The sequence below is a fragment of the Littorina saxatilis genome, linkage group LG5 (genome assembly GCF_037325665.1).
Source record: "Littorina saxatilis isolate snail1 linkage group LG5, US_GU_Lsax_2.0, whole genome shotgun sequence".
Lineage (NCBI taxonomy): Eukaryota > Metazoa > Mollusca > Gastropoda > Littorinimorpha > Littorinidae > Littorina > Littorina saxatilis.
Window position 1 is genome coordinate 37,111,968 of NC_090249.1, and position 11,686 is coordinate 37,123,653.

The following is an 11,686-nucleotide window of genomic DNA, read 5'->3' on the forward strand; positions in this document are numbered from 1 at the left end:
AATCAGCGTCCAAACGTAACATAATGAATTTTTAAGCACAATGACAGTTATAAGTCTGGTACTATTTGTCCCAAAAAAGTACACCGGCTACTCAGTCTGCATGCTTCAAAATAAAGCGACAGCCATCGCCATAATACCCTTTTTTTAGAATGTCATATTCCCTTTGGTGGAATTCAAATCAAATGACACTTTTAGGCGTGACATTTTGTTGAAGAATGTTAACTATTATAACATGATTTAGACAGTCATGTTGTCCCTGTGTACCAACCACCCTTATTCTCGACCGAAGGCCAGACGCATAACCTTATTAAGACAATTTGACAAATCTGAAATCATGATTGACTTGACTCCTCGCTGTTCTAAAAAAAAAACAAGTCGCGTTAGGCGAAATTACAACATTTAGTCAAGCTGTCGAACTAACAGAATGAAACTGAACTCACTGCATTTTTACAGCAAGAGCGTATACTCGTAGCATCGTCAGTCCACCGCTTGATGCACAGGCAGTGAAATTGACAAGAAGAGCGGGGTAGTAGTTGCGCTGAGAAGGATAGCACGCTTTTCTTTATCTCTATTCTTTTTAACTTTCTGATCGTGTTTTTAATCCAAACATATCACATATATATGTTTTTGGAATCAGGAACCCACAAGGAATAAGATGAAATTGTTTTTAAATCGATTTCGGAAATTTTATTTTAATAATAATTTTTATATTTTTAATTTTCAGAGCTTGATTTTAATCCGAATATAACATATTTATATGTTTTTGGAATCAGAAAATGATGAAAAATAAGATAAACGTAAATTTGGATCGTTTTAAATTTTTTATTTTTTCTTTACAATTTTCAGATTTTTAATGACCAAAGTCATTTATTAATTTTTAAGCCACCAAGCTGAAATGCAATACCGAAGTCCGGCCTTCGTCGAAGATTGCTGGGCCAAAATTTCAATCAATTTGATTGAAAAATGAGGGTGTGACAGTGCCGCCTCAACTTTTACAAAAAGCCGGATATGACGTCATCAAAGGTATTTATCGAGAAAAAGAAAAAAAAAGTCCGGGGATATCATTCCCAGGAACTCTCATGTCAAATTTCATAAAGATCGGTCCAGTAGTTTGGTATGAATCGCTCTACACACACACACACACAGACAGACACACACACACACACACACATACACCACAACCCTCGTCTCGATTCCCCCCTCTACGTTAAAACATTTAGTCAAAACTTGACTAAATGTAAAAAGGGGGTGGGGCGCCTCACTCTAAATCTAGTGTTTTAAGGAATCTCGCCATACATTTGCATACCCCCCGCGGGTTAGGGGGAAGAATTTACCCGATGCTCCCCAGCATGTCGTAACTGAGAGGCGACTAACGGATTCTGTTTCTCTTTTTACCCTTGTTAAGTGTTTCTTGTATAGAATATAGTCAATTTTTGTAAAGATTTTAGTCAAGCAGTATGTAAGAAATGTTAAGTCCTTTGTACTGGAAACTTGCATTCTCCCAGTAAGGTAATACATTGTACTACGTTGCAAGCCCCTGGAGCAAATTTTTGATTAGTGCTTTTGGGAACAAGAAACAATTGACAAGTGGCTCTATCCCATCTCCCCCCTTTCCCCGTCGCGATATAACCTTCGTGGTTGAAAACGACGTTAAACACCAAATAAAGTAAAAGAAAGTAAATACATTTGTATAAATCATTTCGGAGACTGAATTTGATGTTATATTAGAGCATGCATATATTATGTTTCCATATTGCACTGCTGTATTGCTATATATGTGATGTAGGATCCGTCACGTTTGATGTTCTGTGTGTATATCAATTGTACGTATATATTTCTTTTTGTTTCACAACCCTTCATACGGGGCTATGGTCTTAATGAATAAACCATCCATTCATCCATAGTGAGTATCATAGAAAATCCATGCCCTTCTTGAAAGTTTGCAGAAAGGACTTGAACTTTTAGGACTTTTCTTAAGGCATTGCATTCTTAAAATCCCGCCTCTACCAGTAAACGGCAACCGAGTTAGCGTCCGACCTGAGTGAATGGATCTTTCATGAAACAGACCTATGTTCTCGAAGAATAGAAACACGTTTGTGAAAGTCTCCCCATTCCTAGCCAACAGGGATAAAGACATGTGTATTATATGTTTCCAATATCCTGTAGGATCAAAAGCATAGAACCGTGGAAGTATTCTCCTCCATTCTTATTTTGGCTGGCTTTCTTCAAATTGAAATGGCTTCAGACTGGTCGCTTTCACTGGAAGATTCACATTCAATGAGATCGAACTCTATATCATTGTCAGTTGAAGCTTGTTACTTGTGACACATGATCTGACCGTTGAGTGTCGACATTTTGTGAAGTTATATTTTATTTAGCACCAGGAAAGAGTGTAGAGTTTATATTATTTTTTCTTGTGACGTAGGATAGTAGTGGGAAATAGGCCATCATCATGGAGTGATTATTGATACATTTGGAAACAGCTTTTGCTTGAAAGAACTTCAAGAATCATGAAGGGGTTTTCTGCAAGTCTTCAGTGTTTCTCGTTCAGGAAGAGTAAGACATGTGACACCATGATGTACTTTTGGTGATTCCAGACCCACATGATGTGTACAACCGACCGGATCTCTTTATTCCAGTGATCTGATCTATACAGGCTGATCTTCTTTGTAAGGAATAAAGAAAAAGTTAGACATTGCAAAAGTGTCGGTGCCATGAGTATCAATGCAGCTGAGAGTGGTTTGTGCTGCAGCTTCAATGTGAGCAAACTATCGGGAAGAAGGTAAACGAAGATTCAACATTTTTAAAGGGGCGGTTAGTGTCATTTTCTTCGTTACCATTTGACAACAAATACAACACAGCGCAGGTCAACTCTGATTCAAAATGTTCAGAGGGACTGTAGGTGTCATTTCCCTGGTTACCCTCAGGCATAAAAAAGCAGCAGAAAGACAAGTAACAGTGACACAGCAATGACCAGCTCTTTGTCAAGACCTGGCATTCAGATCAGCCGTGTCCCTATTGCCCTCTGTACGAAGAACAGTGCTAAGTGGAGAACTCTGAAAGCCAAAGGTTGCAATTGTGATGATTTCCTGGAATCACGTGGATGAAGCTGGTTGAGGCTTGTTACCTGTTTCAAGAACAGCACTAAAACATATTGTAATATTTGATGTTGTCCATGTGGCTTGATTTTGCCATGTTAATGACAATAGCCCTTTTGCCAAGAATAGCGGTGAACAGTGATATTTAAGTGTCATGTGTGACTTGGTGCTGCTGTGTTAATCAGTGAAGGTTGCTAAGCGTTGCTCTCTGGATCAAGAACATCACTGAAGAATGCTCTGATATTGAAAGAATCCATGTAATCTTGCTGATTCTGATTGAGATGTGTTATTGAAGAGGGTTTTGCCTTGTCTTTTTTGCAAGACCTTTCTTTTGCGAGACTTTATCTTAGTCTTGCAAGACTTTGTAAAGAAACGAATTCTCCATTGGAAGACCATTTTGATGTCTGCTTGTCGTCTGCTTGTCGTCTGCTTTGAAGGCAGGACGATTTTGAAGAAGATGCTTGACTGAAAATAGTTATAATATGCCTAGCCCTTTTTGTCGAGAACGGCAGTAAAGAATAATACACAGCCTAATTGTTGTTGTGACCTGATGCTGCTATGATAGCGAAGATGGCTAAATACAGAACACGGGTGTTCCTCCAGCCTGTGTCCACCTCCTCCTGCTTCGAAGAGGCCTTGAGGCTGTGTCGCCATGACGGTAAGTGTAGACACTGTAGAATCATGATGTGTGTGTGTGTAGACGTGTGCGTGTCTGTGTGTGTCAGTGTGTGTGTCCGTGTAGCTATGTGTGTGTGTGTGTATGTGTGTGTGTTTGTGTGTGTGTTTTGGAAGTCAAGAGCCCAGTTTGAAATTCAAAACATCAGAGAAATTCACCTTTTTGCCCCTTTTCATATATGAATGTATTGTTTCATTTATTATTGATTGATTGAATGATAAACTGTTTGATTTATTGATTGGTTGATTAACTGATTGACTATAAATTGATTGATATTGTTAATCATTAATTTGTTTGTTCTGCTTTCCAATAATTCGCACCCCTTTCTTAAACTTAAAAAAAATTGATCCTAGTGGCTTACTTTTATCTATCACAGACGACACAAACAACTCCGCGGGTCGCAGAAACAAAGAGAAAGACAAAGACAAAGACAAAGAGAAAGACAAAGCAGACTACAACGAGCAAGATGAACAAGGGGCACAACTCCAGCACCTAGAGCTGAGAACCGTACACCCTTCTTTTCCGGATCCTGCGCAAGTTCCACCACGCCAGAGACCTTTCACTCCCACCACCCCCTCCTGCACCAGCACGAGGATCTCCTTGGAGACTATCACCGTGGAGACGTCTGCAAGGTCACCCTCAAGGTCATCGTTAAGGCCATCGTCAAGGTCATCGTCAAGGCCATCGTCAAGGTGGACCTCCGTGCGGCCTTTCAGCGGCCGGAGACTGTCGGAACCCCTGCGTGTGCAATGGGCGGACGAACAGGAGCAGGACCTCGAGTCGTTCCCCAGGAGACGCTACGACAGTCGGAACCCGTCCATACGTTACGATCCTCCCAGGCCCATTCTCAAACAACCATGATGAGTTAGATTGGATTGTTTTGTGAAATTACAGACAGCAGATGCTGAAACTAGTGTATAACAGCCATGATGAGTTAGAATGGATTGTTATTAAAATTACAGGCAACAGATCATGAAATTGTAGAGGCAATCTCGATGAAGATGTTTACAAGATTAAGTGTTAAAATAATCTGTTTATTATGATCCCCCAGGCAGATATCAATAGAAACTGTAACGACAAGGATCTGTTTATATTGTAATTACAATCCTGGACATATAGATGGTTTTACAGGAATCTGTGTGCGCGTTGTGATTCTCACAGGTCGATTCAGCGGCAAGATTTAATCTTCATGGAGACGTCCATGGCAGAAAGATTCTGTGTGTGTGTGCACGACTCCCCCAGACCAATTCTCAAACAGTCCTCAATAATAAAATATGTGCGTTATGGTCTTATTAGGCCAAATAACTCTGTCAATAAGCAGATAATGGCTTCAAAAATGCCCTGTGATCATCCAAAATTGAGCATGACGATCTTGGAAGCGATATCTGAGAGAAACAACACATCAGGAATGCGCCTGTACGTTGTGGTCGTTCTAAGATAACCAAGACACAGATTACCCACAGAAACGCCACTTAGAGATTTACAGGTACATAGCCGGCCTATATTGTAGTACACGAATGTATGTTCGTACGTTTGTTCTGCGTTTGTGACGAAAGTCAATTCTTTACGTCACTCTGTGTCTTCAGGTTTGTGACAGTGGAACACGAATACTGTGGGCTGTTTGAAAGGGAACGTCAACAGGGTTCCCCACAGACGTTCGACAGAGGGTCCCGTGGCCCCCAGCTTTAGTGAATGTGGCATTTTAGAGGATCCGAACAAAAATCCCAATATGCACTAAAAGCAGCCATACAAGATGGTACCATGTCATTTTACATGCGTGGCTAGATCTGATATGTTGAACACAATGGAGCATTCGAAGAGTACCTCGACGAGCAATTGTGACATTCTTTTCACGATCACAGACAATGATAAATAATCAGTCCGACCTCCACAAGGCTGGAACTAGTATGCAAGCGCAGTATGTTACAGTATCGCCATATTTGTTCGATGTTTTTTTGTGTGCTACGGCCAGTTTATGAAGCCGTATGTTTTAATGCTTACTTGGAAGGGAGGAGGGAGTAGGGAATGCTTGCCCGAGGTGACGTTTTCCTATTTATTGTGCCATCTTCCATTTTGGAATATTCACGGCGCAGCTTTGGGATGCAGAGCCAGTTGTTTGAAAGTACTCAGGACATTTTCCTTGAAACATTTGAAAGTTAGACGCTGATAGTTAATACATTAATTAATTCATCCATTGCCATCATAATTAAATCATGAATTCATTGCAGCTCTGGGTTACTTACGAATGCTTTGTCACGGTTGAGGGTGGAGGGGAGGGGAGGGGAGGGGAGGGGAGGTGTGGTGTTGCTAGGCGAGATATTCATTCTCATCTGCTTTGTGTTGAACGAGGTGAATGACAAAACGCTTACCTTGGATTTATTCTCCCACACTTTACTTTTGTTTCTGAAATAACTTACTTTCAGTTATCAAAAACTACTTTCATACAAATTTGGCAAGAAACTATATATATGTTTCATTCAAGAATTCATCTGAGCAAATGTTTTGAGAAACGATCGTAAGATCTGCAAACGAAGTTTTCAGAAATAAAACAAACAGGTTTTTTGTGGTCAGGATTGTAAGTGACTTTGACTTTGACTGTGTTGTGCTACTTTATCAGAGCAACAGCTAAAGCCTATAGCCTACAGCCAAACGCCCCCTGGGTCGTGGGTCAGAAATCGGGGCTGCAAATACTCTTACAGCAAATCACCGTCCACGCCTGTTTTGAGACAAATAATTCTTTCAATACCTAATCCCCTATTCCACGTGACAGGGGTATAACACCCCACTCTAACTCAGCATTTGTTTTGCCACTTGTGCCTTACTCGGCATATGTTTTGCCACTTGTTATGCTCAACACTGTGTACATTCGTTTCCGTCGCGATATCACCTTGAACGGTTGAAAACGACGTTAAACACCAAATAAAGAAAGTGTACATTCGTTTGACACACGCTTCGCTCAGACAAATAAAAGCTTATGGAGAGCCCTTGATATTTCCTTGAAGTGCCTTTGTACTAAATATGTGCACACTCTCCGTCTTTAGCAATGACGTAGGTATTGATCCTGTTAATGATCCCGAATCGTAGCTCACGACTAATTAGACCGGACTTTTCACGGTTCAAAAACTATAACCTGGGATTTGGCTTGTGTGGAAATAATTGACAATAGGCGTGTATGAGTAAATGTAGCCACGTTTGCTTTGAGATTACTGTGCCGAGAGATACTTACATAGAGACAGAGAGATGTATAGATAAAAGACACACACACACACACACATACACGCACGCACGTACGCACGCACACACACGCACGCACACACACACACACACACACACACACACACACACAAGCACACACACCCCACCCAACTACCCAAGTGAACTCAGTTTTATGATTCATCGTGTCCACCCACAAACCCCCTCTAAAATCCAAATTTATTATTCTGACCTTCAATGCTTTGTCACTTGCCATAATGATGAATGGTTGATCACAATCCATATTGAAAAGATTGAAGATATTAAATCCATGTCTACCGCTTGATGTATTCGTTCTGTTCAGCAGTATATTATTGTAACATACAACTCCCGTTGAAAGCCGCAATGAATAATGACGTTTTGATATCTTTCCGTCTTCTATGGTGTATGTGACCATGGTCTTTGTGTGTGTGTGTGTGTGTGTGTGTGTGTGTGTGTGTGTGTGTGATAGAGAGTGTGTGTGTGTGTGTGTGTGTGTGTGTGTGTGTGTGTGTGTGTGTTTGCGCGCGCGTGCGTGTGTGTGTGTGTGTGTAAATCCAAAGTCCTTTTGAGGTAACTGCACGACCCGGATCCATGCGTATGAACATACGTAGCGTATTAACAACACCTGCCGCACATTGGCCGCTGCTGTCACTGAGGACTTGAAATATAAGTTTCATCTGTATCCATGCAGTCAAGTGACCGGCAACACGACCGACAACTCTTAGCTGGGACATTATTTCACACCTATAATGGACAATACTTTTGTTTCTTATTTAAAAAAAAAATTCTACATTGTATTCAACAGGCTAGTCCTCAAGTGGCGTTACACTGTGCCTGTAGGACAGGATATTTTTTATTATCATCTTATTTTTGTGCGAGAGATTTTAAAAGCAAACAATGAAGCATACCAACACAGATATATAAGTCGTAAGAGCACCCTTCAACTTAACACATGTCCCGACATCAACAGGCTGGCTGCTTCCTGTGTACAGCAGGACTTGTGTTGCTGAATTATTCAGCAGGTTGGCCTAGGTGTTACAACATTGATTCAATACAAAATCCCAATTCTGCACAGGAAGCAGCTGCGTTGATGATCTTTAGTATGTATTTAGATTTATGAATTATCTTCAGTCTCCCTTGAAGAATGAACAGATATGTAGTGGCATACATGATTGCCTTACAGTTACACGAGAAAGATGATACCCTTTACCGGTGTAGCGATGTGAGATTGGCCACTCAGTCACCTTTCCCACTCGGCCTCGTTGATCTTGTATGAACTCCACACTGAACAAAAGACACCCTTCAATAGTACTGACGAGGACCTTGGGTACCTTAAATTCGTGGGGTCAAATTTGTCCAACCAATTAAAAAAAAAAAAATTAAACTTAGAAATTTTATTCATCCTAATTTAAGGGACGTAACCACTCGGTACACGTTTTCGAAGAAATCGAATTTTGGGGTCTTCACATGCAAGAAACTGACATGCTTTGTGTCTTAAAAAAAAGTTAATTTCTTTAATTTTACCAGGAAACAACATTTCAATCTCGAGTATATATCGAGTGGAGTGGGAAAGGTGACAGAGTGGCCAATCTCACATCGTTACACCGGAACCAGTTTCAACCTACACTTCGCACCCAAATTAAAGCACTAATTCCCGTGTCATTTCATTCAAACTTCTATGCCAGTTAAGGCCGTTCACTTGAATTTCTAGATCAGCTTTCGGATTAAAGATGTCTTTTAACAGGGATCACGTGACCGCCGCTTAAATAAGGGTACCCTCAAAATCGACCGGGAAAAATCGGAACGGACCAATAAAAAAATCGAGCAGACATGTATTCTATACACGTGAAATTCGGTCACTTGGTCTTGACCGTGGGATTCGTAGAGGTTGGCCTAGGCCTTGCCACACCGGAAATCGTGATTCAGACTCGAAAGTCCGACACACATTTCCCTTCTCTTCTCCTAAATTTATCAAATGCTGCACTATTAAACAAGTGCAAAAAGTTCGAAAAATCTGATCTCAGCTGCTCCTATGAAACACGACCAGTTTCCTTATCCCTCAAACCCGAATGTGTTCGTCATAACACAACAGACCTCCACGTGAGAAGAGCTCCCGATAAAGGGGATTAACCTCTCGCTCAGCAGATTGAAAACGTTATTGACTGATCAACGCGCCGGGAGGTAACTCTCCTTCGAATGTTCGATTCGAGACCAACACTGTTACATTCAACCTCAGATTTGATTTAAGTCCTGCATAGCTGGGGAATTAGTTCCACCTTTTCATGTAAACCACAGGAGGTAGGGACCACGGGAGCCGCAAAGAGAGTCACAGTAGACTTTGGGGGCTCTTTTTGTGAATGAAATCGTTGCTATTGGGACGTTTGTGCGTCCGTTTCCGAAGGCAATGAACACACCCAAAGTCACGAATTTAGTGTTCGGAATACGCCAAGGAAATCTGAGATGAATAGAAATATCATAAAACTTGAGACAAAGACTGTTACTTTCAGGTAGACTGGGAATTTAGAGGAGGGTGGTAGTGGTTGTGGTGGTAGTGGTGGTGGTGCTGTGTGTGTGTGAAGCGATTCCCAGAAACTACTGGACAGATCAGACTCCATGAAACTTTATAAACAATTCTTACATACATAATATACTTTACATACAGACGTCCAGATGATATGCCAACATATTTTTTCCCTTCGAAATCAGTCTTCTCTGTGTCAATGGATTGGTAATCCTGCACACTAACTGGTAAGTTGTTTTAAGGGTATGTTATGATCGGCTAATCATGTAGAGATAAGACCCCCCCCCCCCCCAAAAAAAAAACAAAAAAAAAAAAAACAACAACAACCCAACAACAACAACAACATGAACAAGAACAACAACAAAAAAGCACACACACAAATGACAAAACAAAAAGGCAGAATTAGTTGATTAACTAATTGGAAACAATGTAGTAGGATATATTTCGAAAGAATATCGTAACGCCTGTCTTTTCAGAATATTCATCTTCAATAAACATATTTTGCAAAACCGAATTTTCTGGTCGGCTCCAGATACACATTTTAATGGGAACACAAAGAATAAATTGTTAAACGAATGAAACTATCTCGCTCTAGTTGGGTGGGTCACTGGCAGCAGTCAGTACAATCAAAGAAAAAAAGAAAAATCCCACTGAAATCAATTAATTTTGTCGCGCTGAGGGAGAAAAATTCAGGGCATTCTTCGATCTTATTTCAGAGCTGCAAAGCCGCTTTCACTTAGAAGTGACAAATGACAAAATAAAGCGCTGACGCGTTCCGATTTCTGATATAGGTTATCAACGGTTTGACCTTCTGCACGGAGAAAGTCGGGTTCTCATTTCTACTACGTACGTAAGTGGCGGGTGTTACCATTCCTTTTGCGCTCGGTTACTTTTCTCACTAACAATACGGTGTCACCTGAATTTTGATGCCACTGTGGACCGAACAGCACCCACTCGCTTCTAACCCTGTAGGGTATTTAATTTTGATATTGGCTGTGGAGCTTTAGCAGTTATTTGGGGTAAAATTACGCTAAAGGTGTCTTATTCGAGACAAAGTGGATGCACTTTTTAGAGATGCATTTCTTACACTCATACGAACATGCATACACACACACACACACACACACACACACACAAACACACAAACACACCCACACACACACACACACGCACACACACACACACACACACACACACACACACACACACACACACAGAGACTCATACACACACAGTGACTTGCTTGATTGCATTTTCTTCCTGGCTGTACACATTCGATCGTTTATATACAGATCACGTCATTTTTAATTCATTCCAAATCCGCGCCATTCTTCGTGTTTCATCAGTTACTGGTACGACTGAATTTTGGGGTGGTATTACTGACACTGCACCACTTTTTCTACGCACCTGTTTACGGGCAATACATCGTTATATCGGCCTCTGTTAACAGTGCGATATTGATTTGGAGAGGTCAGAAGCAGTAAATCAATATTCATGGATGGAAACTTTGCCTCCGCACATTACAGTCGGCTTTACAGAGGAGTTTTGTTTTTTCTCCTTCCTCATTGGGTTTTTGTGTCAATAAATTAGCCAAGGGTGTGGCCTTAGTTCTGGTCATTATGACCAGCTGCCACGTGGTATGCTTTTCGTGTGACCTATTAGTAAAACCCACTGAATGAAAGAGTGTGACATGAAGTTCTTGTACATCATTGTAAAGAGTGTGAATGACGTTTTAGTTTAGATGTCAAGCGCTTAGAGCAAGCCTTTTTAACGAAAGTTTTTGATTTAGCGCTATATAAATGTTCTTCTTATTATTACAATAAAACTGTTTTCTAGCCAAGTTAGCACACACATGCACGCTTGCACGCACACACGCACGCTTGCACGCTCGCACGCATTCACGCACGCACGCACGCACACACACACACACATACATACACAAACACATACACACACAAACACACCCACACACACACATACACACACACACAAACACACAAACACACACACACACATACACACACACACACAGAATGCCAGGTTCTATAATATCCATTCACTTCAAATATAAATGTTTATCCTCTGAGTCAACTTAAAGATTTTTTTCTGTAAGTAATAGAAAACTTTTTCCGATTCAATAACCGAATAGCAAAACTA

At 40.8% G+C, this 11,686-nt stretch overlaps 1 protein-coding gene across 1 annotated transcript; it reads left to right on the plus strand.

The window, feature by feature from the left end:
* Positions 1 to 2,254: 2,254 nt before the first annotated feature.
* Positions 2,255 to 7,389, plus strand: LOC138967029 (uncharacterized). Its single transcript, XM_070339486.1, has 2 exons — positions 2,255 to 3,756; positions 4,151 to 7,389. The coding sequence occupies exons 1-2, from the start codon at positions 3,657 to 3,659 to the stop codon at positions 4,633 to 4,635; spliced, it is 585 nt and encodes a 194-aa protein (XP_070195587.1). The 5' UTR covers positions 2,255 to 3,656; the 3' UTR covers positions 4,636 to 7,389.
* Positions 7,390 to 11,686: the final 4,297 nt, after the last annotated feature.